This window comes from Dermacentor albipictus, unplaced genomic scaffold (assembly GCF_038994185.2).
Source record: "Dermacentor albipictus isolate Rhodes 1998 colony unplaced genomic scaffold, USDA_Dalb.pri_finalv2 scaffold_18, whole genome shotgun sequence".
Taxonomy (NCBI): domain Eukaryota; kingdom Metazoa; phylum Arthropoda; class Arachnida; order Ixodida; family Ixodidae; genus Dermacentor; species Dermacentor albipictus.
Genome location: NW_027225572.1, coordinates 7416390 through 7436825, shown reverse-complemented (window position 1 = coordinate 7436825; position 20436 = coordinate 7416390). Strand labels below are relative to the sequence as shown.

Genomic DNA, 20436 nt, shown 5'->3' with positions numbered 1-20436 from the left:
GAAAATACGTAGTACCTACTGTTTCGAGTAAACTGTTCGGTCCGCGGCTCGATATTCTTCACACTGTTGAAAATCATGAAGTATCTACATTTCAAGTACGCCCTGCCTTTCGCGCGGACACCTCTGCTTTGCGCTACTGTTCCCAGTAAACTGTTTAATTCGCGCAGTTCACTTTGTTTCGCTATGGAAAATCAACCTTTCAAGTAGGCTGGCTGGTTCGTGCGGCCAGATCTGCTTTTCGCTACTGTTTCTAGTGAACAGTTTGCATAGCTCGCTTTGCTTTGCGCTGTAGAATATCGCGTAGTACCGATTTTCATGTGAGCTCTTTGGATCGGGCACGAAGCTATGCTTTGCGCTACTGTTTCCAGTGAACTGTTCGGTCCGCAGCTCGATTTTGTTCACACTGTTGAAAATTATGCAGTATCTATGTTTCAAGTAGGCTTGGCCTTTCGCGCGGCTAGCTCTGCTTCGCGCTATTGTTTCCAGTAAACTGCGCAATTCGCGCGGATGGATTTGCTTCGCTGCGGAAAATGAGCCTTTCAAGTAGGCTGGTCGGTTCGTGCAGCCAGATTTGTTTTTCGCGACCGTTTCCAGAAAACGGTTCGCGTGGCTAACTTTGGTTCGCATTGTAGAAACTCACGTATTACCTAGTTTTGATTTGAGCTCTTCGGTTCGGGCAGCAAGCTTTGCTTCGCGCTATTGATTCCTGCAGACTGTTCGGTCCGTGGCTCAATTTTTTACGCGCTGTTGAAAATCATGTCGTATCTACCTTTCAAGTAAGCTCTTCCTTATGCGTGGCCAGCTCTGCTTTATTCTACTATTTCCACTAAACCGTTCAATTTCGTGCGGCTCGCTTTGCTTCCCTACGGAAAATCAGCGTTTTAAGTAGGCTGGTTGGTTCATGCGGCCCAAATTTGTTTTTCGCTACCGTTTCCAGTAAAGGTTTCGCTTGGCTCGCTTTGCTTCACACTGTCGAAAATCACATAGTACCTAATTCTCAAGTGAGCTCTTCGGTTCAGGCAGCAAGCTTTGCTTTGTGCTACTGTTTCCAAAAAACTGTTCGGTGCGCGGCTCGATTTTCTTCGTGCTCCTCAAAATCACGTAGTATCTACCTTTCTAGTAGGCTTTTGCTTTCGCCCGGACAAATATGCTTTGCGCTACTGTTTCCAGTAAACTGTTCAATTCGCGCGGATTGATTTGCTTCGCTACGGGAAATCAGCCTTCCAAGTAGGCTGGTTGGTTATGTGGCCAGATTTGTTTTTCGCTACCGTTTCCACGAAACGGTTCGCTTGGCTCGCTTTGCTTCGCACTGTGGAAAATCACGTATTACATACTTTTCAAGTGAGCTCTTTGGTTCGGGCAGCAAGCATTGCTTTGCGCTACTGTTCCCAGTAAACTGTTCTGTCCGCTTCTCGATTTTCTTCGCGCTCTTGAAAATCACCTCGTATCTACCTTTCTAGTAGGCACTTGCTTTCGCACGGCTTACTCTGCGTTGCGCTACTGTTTCCAGTTAACTGTTCAATTTTCGCGGTTCGCATTTCTTTGCTACGGAAAATCAGCCTTTCAAGTAGGCTGGTCGGTTCATGTGGCCAGATTTGTTTTTCGCTACCGTTTCCAGTAAACGGTTTGCTTGGCTCGCTTTGCTTCGCACTATGTAAAATCACGTACTACCTACAATTCAAATGAGCTCATCGGGTCCGGCAGCAAGCTTTCCTTTGCGCTACTGTTTCCAGAAAACTCTTCGGCCCGCTTCTCGATTTTCTTCGCACTCTTGAAAATCACCTAGTATCTGCCTTTCTAGTAGGCACTTGCTTTCGCACGGATAACTCTGCTTTGCGCTACTGTTTCCAGTTAACTGTTCATTTTCGCTGTTCGCATTTCTTTGCTACGGAAAGTCAGCCTTTCAAGGAGGCTGGTCATTTCATGCGGCCAGATTTTATTTTTGCTACCGTCTCTAGTAAACGGTTCGCTTGGCTCGCTTTGCTTCCTACTGTGGAAAATCCCGTACTACCTACTTTTCAAGTAAGCTTTTCGGTTCGGGCAGGAAGCTTTGCGTTGCGCTACTGTTTCCAGTAAACTGTTCAGTCCGCTTCTCGATTTTCTTCGCGCCCTTGCAAATCACGTTATATCTACCTTTCAAGCAGGCTCTTCCTTATGAGTGAACAGCTCTGCTTTGTGCTACTATTTCCAGTTAACTGTTAAATTCGCGAGGATCGATGTGCTTCGCTATGGCACATCAGCCTTTCAAGTAGGCTGGCCGGTTCATGCGGCCACATTTGTTTTTCGCTACCGTTTCCAGTAAAAGGTTCGCTTGGCTCTCTTTCTTCGCACTGTGGAAAATCACGCAGGGCCTATTTTTCAAGTGAGCTCTTCGGTTCGGACAGCAAGCTTTGCTTCGCGCTACTGTTTCCAGTAAACTGTTATGTCCGTAGCTCGATTTTCTTCGCGCTCTTGAAAATCACATAGTATCTACCTTTCTAGTAGGCTCTTGCTATCGCATGGCCAACCCTGCTTTGCGCTACTGTTTCCAGTAAACTGCTAATTTAGCGCAGATCGCTTAGCTTCGCTACAGAAAATCAGCCTTTCAAGTAGGCTTCTCGGTTGATGCGGCCAGATTAGTTTTTCGCAACCGTTTCCAGTAAACGGTTCGCATGGCTCGCTTTGCTTCGCGTTGTTGAAAATCACGAAGTACCTAGTTTTCAAGTGAGCTCTTCCGTTCGGGCAGCAAGCTTTGCTTCGCCCTACTGCTTCCAGTAAACTGTTCGGTCCGCGGCTCGATTTTCTTCGCTCTCTTGAAAATCATGTTGTATCTACCTTTCAATAAGGCACTTCCTTTGGCTCTGCCGAGCGCTGCTTTGCGCTACTGTTTCCAGCAAACTGTTCAATTTGCGCGGCTCGCTTTGCTTCGCTACGGAAAATCAGCCTTTCAAGTAGGCTGGTCGGTTCGTGCGGCCAGATTTGTTTTTTCCTACCGTTTCCACTAAACGGTTCGCTTCGCTTGCTTTGCTTCGCACTGTGGAAAATAACGTAGTACCTACTTTTCTAGTGAGCTCTTCGGTTCGGGCAGCAAGCATTGCTTCGCGCTACTGCTTCCAGTAAACTGTTCGGTCCGCGGCTCTATTTTCTTCTCGCTCTTGAAAATCGCGTTGTATCTACCTTTCAACTGGGCACTTCTTTTGACTCTGCCAGCTCTGCTTTGCGCTACTGTTTCCAGCAAACTGTTCAATTTGCGCGGCTCGCTTTGCTTCGCTACTTAAAATCAGCCTTTCAAGTAGGCTGGTCGGTTCACGCGGCCAGATTTGTTTTTTGCTACCGTCCCTAGTAAACGGTTTGCTTCGCTCGCTTTCTTCGCACTGTGGAAAATCAAGCAGGACCTATTTTTCAAGTGAGCTCTTCGGTTCGGACAGCAAGCTTTGCTTCGCGCTACTGTTTCGAGTAAAGTGCTATGTCCGCGGCTCGATTTTCTTCGCGCTCTTGAAAATCACGTAGTATCTACCTTTCTAGTAGGCTCTTGTTTCGCACCGCCAACTCTGCTTTGCGCTACTGTTTCCAGTAAACTGTCCAATTTGCGCGGCTCGCTTTGCTTCGCTACGGAAAATCAGCCTTTCAAGTAGGCTGGTCGGTTCATGCGCCCAGATTTGTTTTTCACTACCGTTTCCAATAAACGTTTCGCGTGGCTCGCTTTGCTTCACGCTGTGGAAAATCTCGTACTACTTACTTTTCAAGTGAGCTCTTTGGGTCGGGCAGGAAGGTTTGCTTGGCGCTTCTGTTTTCAGTAAACTGTTCGGTCCGCTGCTAGATTTCCCTCGCGCTGATGAAAATCACATTGTATCTACCATTCAAGTAGACTCTTCCTTTAGCGCAGCCAGCTCTGCTTTGCGCTACTGTTTCCAGTAAACTGTTCAATTCGCACGAATTGATTTGCTTCGCTACGGAAAATCAGCCTTTCATGTAGGCTTGTCGGTTCATGTGGCCAGGGGCGCTATAACGTAAAACTATTCCAAACTATTTTATTCCAATTCTGCTATCAGCCCTCCACGATTGGTCAAAAATTTTTTTCGAGCACGCCCACTTACCCTGTCTGTCACGCGACGTCACGAAAACCGCGATACCTCCCCATCTGATGTAATGTGTAGACACTGATTATGCATGATTTGACAGAAAAAAAAACAGTTATTTTTGATTCAACCCCTTTTCGTCATTAGCCCTCGGCTATTGGTAAAAAGTTTTCAGGCTGCACCCACTTCACCTGCGTGTCACGCGACGTCACACAACCGCACAAACTCACCGCGTCAAAGTGACGTGTACGCGCTAAAGATGCACTAATATGCCGAACAAAACTGAAGTTTCTTCGGAATAGCCGCAGGCTGCCCCGTTCCGAAAGAAATAAAAGATGGCTGCCGCCGATTGCTGAGACGCTGGCTACTCGCACCTGCCGGAGAGGATTGGTGTATTTGCGCATAATAAAACTTCTTGCGTGGGCGTGTAACGTTTTCGAGCACTTTTTGCACGTTTACCACCTCATTCTGCCAACTCTTCTTTGCCGAGGGTCAGTTTTAGCGTCATTCTTAAGCTTCCGTTGCATGCCGCAGTGATTTTCGACCAGCCACCACAAGCTAAGTAAGGGAAAGCCGACCAATCGCACACGCCAGCACCACCCCCTTCATTCGGTTATCGATTTTCAGTGCACTGGCTCTGCCCCAGTGAATCCCTCTCCACTTGAGCGTTCTCCTCGCCTCTTGTCAGCCAATTAGATACGACAAGCCGCTCAGTTTAGGCAACGTTATTCGTTTTTCAAGCAAACAGAAGTGACCTCCTATGAGCGAGGAGAGGATTTGAGCGGTCTGTTCAGACAACCCTGCGGGTGACCGCCCGTGGCTTGCGTCGGTGGTTACGCAAATTTGACGTCAGGAGATTGGTATAGAAACATATTGGAATAGTTTTACGTTATAGGGCCCCAGATTTGTTTTTCAATACCGTTTCCACTAAACGGTTCGCTTGGCTCGCTTTGCTTCACACTGTGGAAAATCACGTACTACGTACTTTTCAAGACCCCGCAGGGGCGTCTGCGCAAGCAGGTGTTTGGTGCGTTGCGACACCACGTACCCGAGCACACGAGGGTTGGAACCTCCCGCGCGTAGCCGTGCGCGGCTTAGCCGTGTCCGGGGAAAGGGGGATCCTGGGGGTTGAGCCGATGCTGGGTGTTCGGACCTTTAAGGCCCCCCGGCGGAGGCAACACACCTCTTTGGCCTCTGCTTCACGTAGACGGCACCCCCGGAATGACCCACCCGGGGGAAATCGGCAGTCACATCTTCCTGTCTCTCTCTCCCCAAAACTTCGTCTTTATCTCTTACTTTTTGATCTTTCCTGTCTTCTTTTCTCTTCCATTCACTTCCTTTCTCCACGGCGGCAAGGGTTAACCTTGTGTGGCTATCCTACCTTGGGTACACCATATTTGGTTATAGCGACGGCGTACGGCTGGCGTCGTGCTGGCTTCAACACAAGCTCTGCCGCGTCCCCTCGTTGGGCTCCGTGGTGGGTGGTCGGCGCTGTTGCCGAACATACTCATTGTCTATGGCAGCACAAACCTCTGTCGTCTATGATCGGGGTCTGAAAAGATGCCGCACCGAAGAACCATTCCATTTCTCCTTTCGGAGCAACGCTCCAACCTTCCCCAAGTACTATGTAGTACAAAGCGAAAGCAACATGCCAGTAAGAAAACTCTCACCATTCCTTGTCACCAAATGCTTGAAAGAAAAAATCCGACCGACGTACAAAGCCTCCAAAATGTCTAGCGGGGACCTCCTCCTAGAACTGAATGATAAAGACCAAGCAGAGAAGCTCACTGACCTTATCAGTAATGGCGACGCCACAGTGACAATTTCGCCAAATAGCACACTGAACACAAGCCGGGGAGTGATATCTGAAGAAGACTTTATTGGATTGAGCGATGAGGAACTCCTTGAGCGTTTCCAAGAACAAAATGTCCCCAAAGTACAAAGAATAGCAATCCGCAGAAACGACCAAGAAATCTCTACTAAACATGTTATACTCAGCTTCGGAACAAGCGTGATGCCTACCTCTCTCGATGCCGGTTATGTCAAAGTCAATGTGAGACCATATATCCCAAACCCCAGACGATGTTTCAAATGCCAAAGGTTCGGACACGCTTCACATGGTTGCCGAGGACAAAAAACTTGTGCTAAATGCAGCTCCAACGAACACCAATCTGAGAATTGCACCTCTTCTTCACATTGTGTTAACTGCAAGGGAGATCCCCCAGCTTATTCTTGGTCCTGCCCTTGCTGGAAAAAAGAAAAAGAAGTCATTGCACTAACCGTTAAAAAAAAATCTCGTTCTTCGAAGCCCGAAAACGACTGTCGTACCTTTCGCGACGCAGTTATGCCGATGTGACGAAGGTGGCGGCATCGTCACAGAGGCCTGAGGAGTCCTGCGAGCCCACGCACAGTGGTCCCGTAGTGCCGCCTCCCGCCCCCGAGGTGGTAGCAGCCAGTCCTGCTCCATCATCTTCGCAGGCCCTGCAGACACCAGTCCCGCAGGGCCCTAAGATCAAGCGCACTTCAATGCCCGAGACACGTGTCTCGGCGCCAAACTCTCGGTCCTCCAGCGCCTCAGAGAGAGCGATGGAGGTCGACGCAAAAAGCCCGGTGTCATCGACACCCAAGGACAAGCGCTCTCTGGAGCGCTTAAAGAGGGACAAACTCCCAATAACTACCCTAAATAAGAAGGGCGATGGGTTATCGCTCCATTGTATGTATTTTCTTCATATGCATGTCACCTAACATGTTTCTTATCTCCAACTCACTCCTTAATATCATTTTTTACCTTTCAATTTTATAATGGCTTTTATGATCCAATGCAAATGTAGAGGTCTCTTAAATAACTTGGGTGACATCAAAGACATGGTAATAAACTTCTCTCCTGTGGCCCTGTGCCTACAGGAAACAAACCTAGGTGAAAAACACAAAAACATTATAAAAGGTTTCACTGTTGTACGGCGAGACCGTACGCAGACGAGCCGGCTGTCAGGTGGTGTAGCCATTGTTCTGCAGCGCGGTATTGCAGCCACAGAAGTGCCCATTAACAGTCACATAGAAGCTGTTGCTGTCACCGTTTTAGCTCCTAATACCATCACCATTTGTTTAGTATACATTACGCCGCGTTCAAATTTTACCATAAATGACCTGGAGTTAATTTTAGACCAGCTACCTGAGCCATTTTTAATAGGCGGTGATTTTAACGCACATAACACGTTGTGGGATAGCAAAACAACTGACACCAGGGGTCAAACACTTGAAGATTTTATCCTAACAAACGATATATGCCTTTTAAACACCGGTGCGGCAACTTACTACTGCCCAAGCACAGGAACAATGAGTTGCCTAGATCTGGCACTGTGCTCTCCTTCTCTTTTTGGAGATATTCAGTGGAGTGTTATTGATAACCCCTACGGTAGTGACCATATGCCTGCTGTCAATAAAAGAACATCTCCTTCTCCTACCATCCCACTGAGGCCACGCCGCTGGAAACTCCATCTGGCAGACTGGCTTCTCTTTACTGAAAACGCCAATCTGGATAACATACGAGATGAGCTAACCATAGATGAAATGAATGGTAAGATCACCGCCTGTATACTTGCTGCCGCAGCAGAAACAATCCCACAATAGTCTGGCTTCCTAAGAAAAAATCTAAAACCCTGGTGGACGAAGGAATGTACGCAAACAAAAAAAAAACTACAACACAAAGCGTGGGGTATCTTTCGGCGATATCCAACACAAGATAATCTACTCTCATTCAAAAAAGGAAATGCGAAAGCCAGGTACACACGTAGACAAGCCGAAAGACAGTCCTGGAAAAATTATGCCTCCTCAATAAATAGCTCGATAACTTCGAAAAGAATGTGGGATCAGGTTTGTAAGTTTAGAGGCGACTACGCTCCTTACACGACACCCATACTTTCACCCCCAGATACGCAAACAAATTTAGTAGAACATGCAGACATATTAGGGCAGCACTTTCATGATATATCAAGCTCAGTAAACTACTCTGCAGAATTTCTAAAACATACACAGTTAGCAGAAAAACTAAAGCTTCCGACCACAGGAAGTTCAGAAACCCAGTATAATGCCACTTTAGCACTTCCAGAAATCAATAGAGTACTTACTACTGGCAAAAAAACAGCACCTGGTCCGGACAGAGTACATTACGCGATGCTCGCTCATTTATCTCCTAATGCAGTTGAAACCTTGCTTCGTTTTTTTATTAAAATCTAGGAAACGTGAAAATTGCCAAAAGCGTGGAAGAAAGCCATCATTATGCCTTTCTTGAAAGCTGGAAAACCTCCCACAACAGCAACCAGCTATAGACCGATAGCACTCACATGTTATCTGGCAAAGTCCTATGAAACTATCATAAACATAAGATTAACATACGTCCTTGACACAAAGAACATGCTTGATAACCATTAGTGTGGATACAAGAAAGGTTGCTCAACAACAGATCACCTAATCCGGCTAGAAGACGAGATACGTGAGGCCTTTCTACATAAACAACATTGTCTCACTGCTTTCTTTCACTTAGAAAAGGCGTATTACGCAACATGGAGGTTTGGTATATTAAAGGACTTGGCAGATTTAGGAATCCGAGGTAGAATGCTTAAATGTCTAGCCGATTTCATGTCGGACCGAACATTCCAGGTGCGTTTAGGAACGGCGCTGTCACGTGTATTCAGCCAGGAAAATGGTGTGCCACAAGGATGCGTATTAAGCAAAACATTGTTTGTGGTGAAAATGAAGTCGCTCAATAAGGTAATCCCATCCTCTATAGTGCATTCATTATATGTGGATGATCTACAAATTGCGTGTCGTGCATCCAACCTGAATTCCTGCGAGCGGCAAATTCAAATTACATTAAACAAACTAACACAGCGGGCGTGTGAAAATGGTTTTCGTTTCTCAAGTGAAAAAACTATTAGTGTTGTATTTACACAAAAAAGAGGCCTACAACCAGAACCCACCTTTAAGCTACAACAAGCCACATTACCAGTAAAACAAGAACACAAGTTTCTGGGTGTTCTGTTTGATAAAAAGGTAAACTTCCTGGCACACATAAAGAGCCTTAAAATAAAAGCAAACAATGCGCTTAACGTCCTCAAAGCCCTGTCCCGGAAGCGCTGGGGCTCTGACCATGAATGCCTGCTACGCATCTACCGTACTTTGGTGCGCAGCATATTAGATTATGGCAGCATTGTATATGGTTCAGCTAGACAGTCCTACGTCCATCGACTTGATCCAGTTCAGAACCTTGGACTGCGACTGGCAAGTGGCGCTTACAGAACATCACCTGTCCAGAGTTTGTATGTTGACTGTAATGAACCTCCTCTACAGCAGCGTAGAGTGCTATTAACTTTCTCTTACGTACTCAGAATCCACTCCTCACCACAACACATATGTTTCAACAATGTCACACAGTGTAACTCACGTTTACACTATACAAACAAACCAAACATGATTAAGCCGCTTGTCCTACGATATGAGGAATATATTCGGGATTATAACATTCCTCGCGAAGTCCTTCAGGTTGCGAAAAAACCACAGCGTTTGCCGCCGAGGCATGTTTTCGCACCGGTATGTGATTTGACATTGACACATTTAAAGAAAGAAGACACCCCACACGAACACATTATACAAGAATTCCGCTTTCTACAGCACAAATATGAAAATTACACGGAATTTTACACTGATGGCTCTAAAACAAAAGAACACGTCGGTGTGAGGGCCGTAACAGAACATTGGGAAGTAAGTATTCGTTTGCCACAACACGCCTCTATCTACACAGCTGAAGTCTATGCATTATGGACTGTGGTGAAAAAGATCATCGCTGAAAAACACGAAAACACAATCATATACACTGACTCGTTAAGCACGCTGAAGGCTCTTCACCTGAAATCAGAATGTGAACCCCTCATAGGGGATATCTTAAACATGATAACAATAAACAAATACGGCAGGTCAATTAGGTTTTGCAGGGTACCAAGTCATGTTGGTATACCGGGCAACAAAGCGGTGGATAGACGCACATCAATGGCAGCGCACAAAGACATAATAAACACAACACTTCCATATAAATATAGTATCAGTGCCATTAGGAAGGCCTTAACATCAAAGTGGCAACACGAATGGGACCATTGTACAGAAAACAAGCTGCATCTTATTAAACCTGTAATAAGCGAGTGGAAATCATGCAGTCACCAACAACGGCTCTACAAGGTGATCTTGTCTCGACTGCGAATTGGACACACACATTTGACGCACAATTTCCTCCTCCGAAAAGAAAACCCGCCAACCTGCGAAAAATGCCTTGAAACTCTCACAGTCATACACATCCTAATACCTTGTCCACACATCGACATACTGAGACGCAGGTTTTTACACAGCCTATATAATTTGCACACTCCATTACACCCTGCCCTATTACTAGCAGATGACCCCCTAGTGCCATTTGCTAACTTCAAGTTTCAAGTTTCAAGTTTATTCATCAATGATGTCAGATTTACAAGAATTGTATGCAAAATGAGCACTTCACAGGGAGTCCCAAAGTTACAAACTGTCAGGGGGACTCCCATACATGAAAAAATAAAAAAAGACAATACAGATCAAGCATTGGTTACGGTGGCATTACAGACTAAATAAGAAACAGCGCGAAAAAAGAAGAACTCAAAACTGTTTAGTAAGGCAAAAAATTGCGAAGAAGACTTCTGTAGTGAACAATCAATGCAAATGTAAATACAATAAAAATATGAGTAATAAACGTGTAGTACAATAGCTAAGTCAATTATGATTACAATCACAAAGGCAGTGGTTAGGATGAAGAGAGTTGCTGCATAAAGTATTTCTTAACCTGATTCTTGAATATATGCTCTGTGGGGGATGATTTTATAGTATGTGGAATAGAATTCCATAGTTTTATTCCCGCAAATGTGGTAGTGAACTTACCATAGTTTGTGCGCACTTTAGGCAAAAGACGATTATCGAGTTCAGCGAACCTAGTAGTGTTAGTATTTACAAAAGTTTCAGTAACAAAGCCATCTATGTGTGCAATATTACGAAATAACTTATAGATCACGATTGTTAACTTTAACTGAAAGAGCTGATGAAGAGGATGAATGTTTAAACTGCAATAAAGTGGCGTTGCATTCGATAGGAAATGGCTGAAAGTCATGAGGCGAATCGCCTGATTCTGCATGCGTTGAAGTTGGCTGAGGTGAGCGAGGTATGTGTTTCCCCAGGCTGATATGCAGTAAGATAAATGGCTGTGAATGTGTGCATGATAAAGGGAATGGATAATGTGTGGCTGAAAGTACGAGCGGGTTTTGATTATGGCGCGTATTCCAAACGATATCTTACGGACAAGTGACTGCGCATGAAGATTGAATTTCAGATGCCTGTCTAAAACTACGCCAAGAAACTTAGTGCTAGCAGATATTGGTATTAAGTTGTTTTCAAGACGCACCGATATAGGGTTCGAAATTAGTGTCGGGAAGGAATGAAAAACCATAAAAACCGTTTTTAGAGGATTGATGCACAACATGTTCTTTTGACACCAGGAAGCTATGTTATGCAGATCAGCGTTAACATTTTGCTGTAGCTCGTCGACATCGTTAGCACAAGTAAAAATAGTGGTGTCGTCTGCATATAATATACAGTCCGTAGTGGTTAGAACATTAGGTAGGTCGTTGATAAATAGCAGAAACAGCAGCGGGCCAAGGATCGAGCCCTGAGGAACGCCTTGATATATGTTCTTAGCAGATGAGAGTTTGCCGTCAATCTGAACAACTTGAGTACGATTAGTTAGGTAGCTAGAAATAAGCTGAAGTGCTGGGCCAGTTATGCCGTAAGATTCAAGTTTGTGTATTAGAATTTTGTGATTAGTGGTGTGAAAGGCTTTTGTTAAATCTATGAATACACTTCCAACCAGCAAGTCTTGGTCGATTGCTTCTTGACTTTGTCGGCAAAGGTTAGAAGCGCAAGCTCAGTTGAGCAACCCTGCCGAAAGCCATACTGTTTAGGTGATAGTAGATTAAATTTTGCTAGGAAGGATGATAAACGTGTATGAACTAGTCGTTCAATGATTTTACTGAAAAATGAAAGAATACAAATAGGCCTGTAGTTATTCAGAAGTTCACGATTGCCTTTTTTGTGAACAGGTGTTATTTTACCAACTTTCAGAGAACTGGGAAATATGCCTGCTTTAAATATTTTGCTAACAATATCGGCTATGATAGGAGACAGTGCATTAGAAACTAACTTGATACGTGATGGGTGAACAGAGTCTAGGCCGGGTCCAGTAGACCTAAGCGAAGATATAACATGAAGAACTTCCTTTGCATTCGTAGGTCGCAAGTAAAAAGAATGAAGATGACGAGGCAATGTCGGTAATGGGGGATCTGTTTGAGAATCGCAAGTACTGCTAAAATACTCGCTGAAGGCATTCGCGATATCAGCTGGGTGGCAGTATGTATGTGTCTCAGTTTTTATTTTTGTTACATGCTCACGGCATTTATTATTTAAGAATTCGTTAATGACCTGCCAGTTGCGCCTCGTATTATTGCCATTATTCAAAATCTTGTTCTGAAAGTAATCTCGTTTAGCACATTTAAGTGCTGCTGCAAGCGTGTTAGAATATTTTTTGAAACGAGATTTAAGTTCACAGTTAAATGGTTGACAAATTACCTTTTTGTGGAGCCGATTTTTCTTCAATATACATCGAAGTAGCGCTTTCGTGACCCAAGGTTTTCGAGGGGAACTGAAGAAACGAGTTAGGATAGATGTAGTAGTGCATTCATGAATGCAGCGTGTAACTTCTGCCAAAAACAACTGATAAGCCTCTTCCGCGGAAGATTCACAGAGTACTGCGGTCCAGTCATTTGACTGTATCATAGAGATAAATTTTTGAGAGTCGAAATGTACTTTCTCTTTCTTTTCAGTCGCTTTAGAATTTTCTCTACCTAAAGTCAAAAATACAGGGTAGTGGTCGGTTATGCTGTGCTCGATGACTCCTGCCGTATGACCTGTAGTAAAGTTGGTTAATATGTGATCAATTAACGTATTAGATCCTGTCATGTCACATCTAGTTGGAGAAGTGATTAGAGAAGCAAGGCCATAGCTAAGAAAAGACGCAAGATAATCAGAACATGATGGACTAATAGGGTCGATAATGTTTATGTTGATGTCTCCGCAGATAATGACATTTTTGTTTTCGTTCGCAACAGTGTGCAACAACTTTTCAAACTGCAGACAAAACTCAGAGTATGACGATGATGGTGAACGATAGATGCACGCTAACACTGTGTTCCGGCCATCAATTGAAAAAACGCTTTGATCAAATTCTAACCATATAGATTCGCAGATCAGATTACAAAAGGCAAGATCATTGCGGCGTTTGTATGGCAATGATGATTTAATAAATATGGCAGATCCGCCGCCACGTGGCGTAGCACGATAGCAGTACTCTGCATTGTACTCTGGTAGCGCATATAAATTTCTATCGTCAGGTGACAACCATGTCTCAGATAGACAGATAAAAGAGAAGTTGTGATTAATTATGGAAAGAAATGCTATGAGGCTGTCATAGTTTTTTCGTAGACTACGAATATTGAAATGTATTAGCGATAACTTGGGAGTGTCATCACTGAAATGTTTTTTAAGATCCTGACAAGAAAACATTCTTGCGCAGGTTTAAGATATGCAGCCGCAAACACTAGTAAGCTAGGTGAAAACAGTAAGGTCACCCGCACTAGAGATCCGGTACACACGGCTGTCATCTGTCTTTCGCGCCTTGATTACGCAGTGGTCTGTCCAGAGGTGTTTCCAGCCTCTTGCCTTTTTCAGCTCAAGAGCTTGTGCAAACAGCCGCTTTCTTTCTTGCGTAAGATGTTCATTGACGTATAAAGGCTTCTGATCCTTTTGTGGAAACCCAAGGTTCACAGTGGTCAAGCGAGCCTTGCGTGCCTTTTTCACGAACTCAGTTTTTTTTTCTCGGGAGCAAAAGCGTGCAATAATATTTGTTTCCTTTTTGGCTGGTACACGATGTGCAGTATCGACATCTTCAGGAGCGATTTTGCATCCTATAGCATCACCCATAGACTGAACAACCGCAAGACAGCTTTCACCTTTAGTTGCAGGGACACCTTTTATTTCTACGTTATTTAGTCGGGAGTACTGTTCTAGTTCAGAAACCCTGCGCGCCAAGTCGACATTTTCATCTTTCAGAGCCCTGTTTTCAACAGCAAGATCTATATTCTGCTTCTTAACCGTCTCGAAAAGTTCATTAAACATGTTCAGGCTGTCACGCATCACAGCAACCTCAGCCCGTAAAGCGTCCATTTCTTTTGACAACTCAGCATTGGTCGGCATTATGTAAACAGCACGAAATTTGGCAGCAGCGGCAGCGGTATACACAGAGAAAAATAGGGTTGGAAAGCAAAGGAAAAAAAAAGACCAACCTGTGGCAAAAGTAGAAGTAGATTAGCGACTTGCTCGCGACCGCAACCGCCACTGCCAAAAGTGAGCGACAGCGTCAGCGATTCCTGCTTATATGTGGGGGCTTGGCCGGTAGAGGGCAGACGCAGCAGACCAGTCACTGTCGTGACGAGGTGGTCAGCTGGGCACCGCACGTGTATTGGTGATAGCCTTTCCTTGCTTCGGCTCGTGGATTGTTCCGCATATGCTGTGGCAAAAGTAGAAGTAGATTAGCGACTTGCTCGCGACCGCAACCGCCACTGCCAAAAGTGAGCGACAGCGTCAGCGATGCCTGCTTATATGTGGGAGCTTGGCCGGTAGAGGGCAGACGCAGCAGACCAGTCACTGTCGTGACGAGGTGGTCAGCTGGGCACCGCACGTGCAGAGGTGATAGCCTTTCCTTGCTTCGGCTCGTGGATTGTTCCGCATATGCTGTGGCAAAAGTAGAAGTAGATTAGCGACTTGCTCGCGACCGCAACCGCCACTGCCAAAAGTGGCGGTCCGACTTTTTAGAAAAAAGTGGTTATTTACACCAACTATAATGTAATACAGGTTTGCCTATTCTAACGTTGCATTTCATTTTGTCTTGTGTCTGGCGCAGCATGGACTTAGTTGCCTTTGTGCCATTAAACCCAAATAACTAACTAACTAACTAACTACTTTTCAAGAGAGCTCATCGGTTCGGGCAGCAAGCTTTGCTATGCGCTACTGTTTCCAGTAAACTGTTCGGTCCGTGGCTGGATTTTCTTCGTGCTCTTGAAAATCACGTAGTGTCTACCTTTGAAGTAGGCTCTTCCTTATGCGTGACCAGCTCTGCTTTGTGCTACTATTTCCAGTTAACTGTTAAATTCGCGCGGATTGATTTGCTTCGCTACGGAAAATTAGCCTTTCAAGTAGGCTGGTCGGTTCGTGCGGCCAGATTTGTTTTTCGCAACCGTTTCCAGTAAACGGTTCGCGTGGATAACTTTGCTTCCCGTTGTAGAAAATCATCTAGTACCTAGATTTGAATTGAGCTCTTCGGTTCGGGCAGCAATCTTTGCTTCGCGCTACTGTTTCCTGTAGACGTTCAGCCTGTGGCAGGATTTTTTTCGCGCTGTTGAAAATCACCTCGTATCTACCTTTGAAGTATTCTCTTCCTTATGCGTGGCCAGCTCGGCTTAGTGCTACTACTTCCAGTTAACTGTTCAATTCGTGCGGATTGATTTGCTTCGCTTCGGAAAATCAGCCTTTCAAGTAAGCTGGTCGGTTCGTGCGGCCAGATCTGCTTTTCGCTACCGTTTCCAGTGAACGGTTCGCGTGCCTCGCTTTGCTTCGCTCTTTAGAAAATACGTAGTACCTCCATTTGAATTGAGCTCCTCGGCTCAGGCAGCAAGCTTTGCTTTGCGCTACTGTTTCCAGTAAACTGTTCGGTCCGCGGCTCGATTTTCTTCGCGCTCTTGAAAATCAAGTTGTATCTACCTTTCTAGTAGGCTCTTCCCACGCGGCCAGCTCCGCTTTGTGCTACTATTTACAGTAAACTCTTCAATTTGCGCGGCTCACTTTGCTTCGCTACGGAAAATCGGCCTTTCAAGTAGGCTGGTCGGTTCGTGCGGCCAGATCTGCTTTTCGCTACCGTTTCCAGTGAACAGTTCGCGTGTCTCGCTTTGCTTCGCTCTTTAGAAAATACGTAGTACCTACATTTGAATTGAGCTCCTCGGCTCAGGCAGCAAGCTTTGCTTTGCACTACTGTTTCCAGTAAACTGTTCGGTCCGCGGCTCGATTTTCTTCGCGCTCTTGAAAATCACGTTGTATCTACCTTTCTAGTAGGCTCTTGCTTTCGCGCGGTCATCTCTGCTTTGCGCTACTGTCTCCTGTAAACTGCTTAATTCGCGCGGCTCACTTTGCTTCGCTACGGAAAATCGGCCTTTCAAGTAGGCTGGTCGGTTCATGCGGCGAGATTCGTTTTTCGCTACCGTTTCCAGTAAATGTTTTGCGGGGCTCGCTTTGCTTCGCGCTGTGGAAAATCACGTATCACCTAGTTTCCAATTGAGCTCTTCGGTTCAGGCAGCAGCTTTGCTTCGCGTTACTGTTTCCTGTAGACTGTTCGGTCCGTGGTTGGATTTTCTTCGCGCTGTTGAAAATCACGTTCTATCTGCCTTTCAAGTAGGCACTTGCTTTCGCGCCCCCGCAGGGGCGTCTGCGTGAGCAGGCGTTTGGTGTGTTGCGACACCACGTACCCGAGTACACGAGGGTTGGACCCTCCCGTGTGTAGCCGTGCGCGGCTTAGTCGTGTCTGGGGAAAGGGGGGTCCTGGGGGTTGAGCTGATGCTGCGTGTTTGGACCTTTAAGGCCCCCCGGCGGAGGCAACACACCCCTTGGGCCTCTGCTCCACACAGACGGCACCTCCAGGCTGACCCCCCTGGATGAAATCGGCAGTCACCTTTTCCTGTCCTTCTCTTCAATCTTCGTCTTTCTCTCTCACTTCATTTTTTCCTGTCTTCTCTTCGCTTCTTCTAACTTCCAGACTTCCAGGTGGCGAGGGTTAACCTGGTGTAGTTATCCAACCTTGGGTGTCGTATATTAGGTCATAGTGACTATGCACAGCTGGCGTATTCGTAGCTTTTGGGCTTCGCAGCGTCCCCTTGTTGGGCCCGGTGGTGGGCGGCTGGCATAGCTACCGAAGTGATATTTATTTTGATGACTTTTTCGTCATCCCCCCGACTCCCTCATCGCCCTCTTTCCAAGAGAGGGTGCACTGACGACGCCCTGAAACTTTTTGGCCAGACCAAAAAAATTTATCCAAAGTACCATGTCTTAAGTTGTGGAAACCCTGATAAAACAGCAAAAACCCTATCACCATTTGTTGTCGCAAAGTCTCTTAATGAGAAACTAGGTCCCGGCTACAAGGTCACGAAAATGGCCAGCGGTGATCTGTTGCTCGAAGTTAGTGACATGAAACAGTACGAGAATCTATCTGGACTGTTTAATATAATAGTACCCCTGTCTCGATAAATCCGCATCGTTCATTGAACAGCCCACGCGGAGTCGTATCTGAGCAAGATCTCCTTGATTTGAGTGAAACTGAGCTGCTTGAAGGCTGGAAGGAACAGCACGTGACAAATGTCCAAAGGATGAAGATCAGGCGGGATGACAAAGAGATGCCCACTAAACACCTAATTTTGACATTCTGCACAAGCACTTTACCAGAGTATATGGAAACAGGCTATATGAAAATAAAACAAAGACCCTACATTCCGAACCCGTGCCGCTGCTTTAAGTGCCAGCGATTTGGTCACGGCTCTCAGAGCTGCCGGGGCCGTGCCACATGTGCAAAGTGCGCTTCAAACGAACACCCTGCCGATAATTGTACCAAGGCACACCGCTGCGCAAACTGCGAGGTTGACCACCCTGCATACTCTCGGTCATGTCCTTCTTGGAAGAAGGAAAAGGAAATCACCACATTAAAGATCAAGGAGAACATTTCTTTTCAAGAAGCACGAAAGCGTAATTATTTCCTCCATACTGCAGGGTATGCTGGTGCGGCGCGTAGGGGGGCAGCACCGCAGCAGACTGGGGCATCAGCCCGCCCCACAAAGAGTGTGGCCACGGCAGTGTCCTCAGCCCCCCAGGCGACAGTAGCAAGCGCTGCTGCGCCGTCTCTAAAGGAGGGCCCATCGACCTCTGGGTTGGTGGCCTCCAAGGCACTGCGTTTCGAGGCAAAGCCTACCCTGAAAACACCCCGCTCTAGTGAGCGGAAGTCCAGGGGCTCCCCGGAGTCGATGGACACAACCGCGAGCCAGAAGGCGCATCCAGCGCCTCGGGAGCAGCGCGAGTCTCGCGACCGCTCCAAAAAAAGACAGAACCCGTACCATAATCATGGGGCCTGAAACGGCTCCGTAAGTCATCTCTCTAACTTAACTCCTCTTGACGCGCAGCATAAAAGCAAGAACAATATGGCTACACAAATAATACACTGGAACGTTAGAGGTCTAATCCACAACCTCGATGACATTAAAGAACTCCTACACAAACATAACCCAAAGGTGCTGTGTGTTCAGGAAACACATCTTAAATGCGCACAAACTTCCTTTGCCAGTACGCCATCTACCGTAAAGACCGCAGAGAGGCGAATACCTCGTCTGGCGGTGTGGCAATAGTTGTAGACAAATGCGTACCCTTTCAGCAGCTCGCCGTTCAGACGCCCCTTGAGGCAGTGTCAATTCGGACAATTCTTTCTAATAAATTGATCACTGTATGTTGCTTATACATACCCCCCAATTTTCATCTGGAAAAAAGTGATTTTTATAATCTAATCGATCAGCTTCTGGACCCTTACATACTCGCAGGCGATTGTAATGCACACCACACCATGTGGGGAGACTCGCGATGTGAGGCGAGAGGCCGTTTCATTGAAAATTTTCTTGTGAACTCCGGTGCATGCCTCTTCAACAAGAAGGAGCCAACTTATTATAATATCCATAACAATTCATATTCATCAATAGAGCTGTCTATTGGCTCGGCTTCAATTTTCTCGGACTTGCAATGGCATGTAAAAAGAAATCCATATGGAAGTGACCACTTTCCTTTAATGTTAAATTCAATGCCTCAAAATGAAAGCCCCATACACACACCCCGGTGAAAACTAGCCTCCGCCGAATGGAATGATTTTAAGGAAGCAACTTACTTATCACGAGATTTTGTCACTGATTTTACCATAGACAATGCTGTAGCATATCCTACTTCTTTTGTATTCGACGCAGCTGCAAAGTTCATTCCCCAAACACAAGGTCTCTCTTGTAAAATACGGGTACCCTGGTGGAATGAAGAGTGCAGACTGGCACGAAAGAAACAAAACAAAGCGTGGGGTTTGCTGCATCGCTCCCCGACTGCAGAAAACCTTACTGAATTTAAACTGGCAAAGTCACAAGGGAGGCGCACGCGGAGACAGGCAAGGAGAGCTAGCTGGGAGAGGTTTCTATCGGGTATCACATCCTACACTCAAGAATCTAAAGTTTGGAATGGTGTAAGAAAGATAAAGGGGCAACAAATCCACCCTCTGCCCTTAGTGGACGACCAAGGGACTACCTTGGAGGACCAGGCGAACGCTTTGGGCGAACACTTCGAACATATATCAAGCTCCACACATTACACAAAATCATTCCTCAAATATAAACACTTAGCTGAACTTAAGACACTTGATCGTAAATGCCCTCCGGATTAACCTTATAACCGTCTTTTTAACATTGCCGAGCTTAAAGCTGCATTGAGCACATGTAGAAGCTCTGCTCCGGGAGCTGATAGAATCATCTATGACATGATTAAGAACCTATAAGAAGACACACAAATGACACTTCTGGCACTTTTCAACTCTATCTGGGCTGCCGGATACCTCCCATCCTCATGGAAGGAGGCTATTGTTATTCCCGTCTTGAAGCTGGACAAAGACCCTTCCTTGGCGGCAAGTTATCGCCCGATAGCTCTTACAAGTTGTCTTTGTAAGCTATTCAAAAAAATGATTAATCGTAGACTAATACATTTCCTTGAACTGCACAATATGCTTGATCCCTATCAGTGTGGTTTCAGAGAAGGGCGGTCCACGACTGTTCATCTTGTACGCATTGAAGCAAATATCCGCGATGCATTTGTACATAAACAGTTCTTATCGATATTCCTCGATATGGAGAAGGCGTACGACACGAGGTGGCGATACGGGATCTTACGAGACTTGTCGGGGATGGGCATCCATGGAAATATGCTAAACATAATAGAAAGCTATCTGTCGAAACGTACCTTCCGCGTGAAAATCGGCAATGCATTTTCGCGACATTTTATACAAGAAAATGGTGTACCTCAAGAAGGTGGGCTTAGCTGCACACTCTTTATCGTGAAAATGAACACCCTCCGTGCTTCATTACCG

The 20436-nt window shown here is 45.8% G+C and overlaps 1 protein-coding gene across 1 annotated transcript in view; it reads left to right on the top strand.

Annotated features, from left to right (window-relative positions):
- Positions 1-18406, top strand: part of LOC139052109 (uncharacterized) — a 29383-nt gene extending 10977 nt beyond the window's left edge. Inside the window, exons 2-3 of the mRNA XM_070529208.1 lie at positions 6401-6771; positions 18048-18406. Of these exons, the coding sequence (XP_070385309.1) occupies positions 6401-6771; positions 18048-18406 (730 nt within the window). The remainder of the gene's footprint in view (positions 1-6400; positions 6772-18047) is intronic.
- Positions 18407-20436: the final 2030 nt, after the last annotated feature.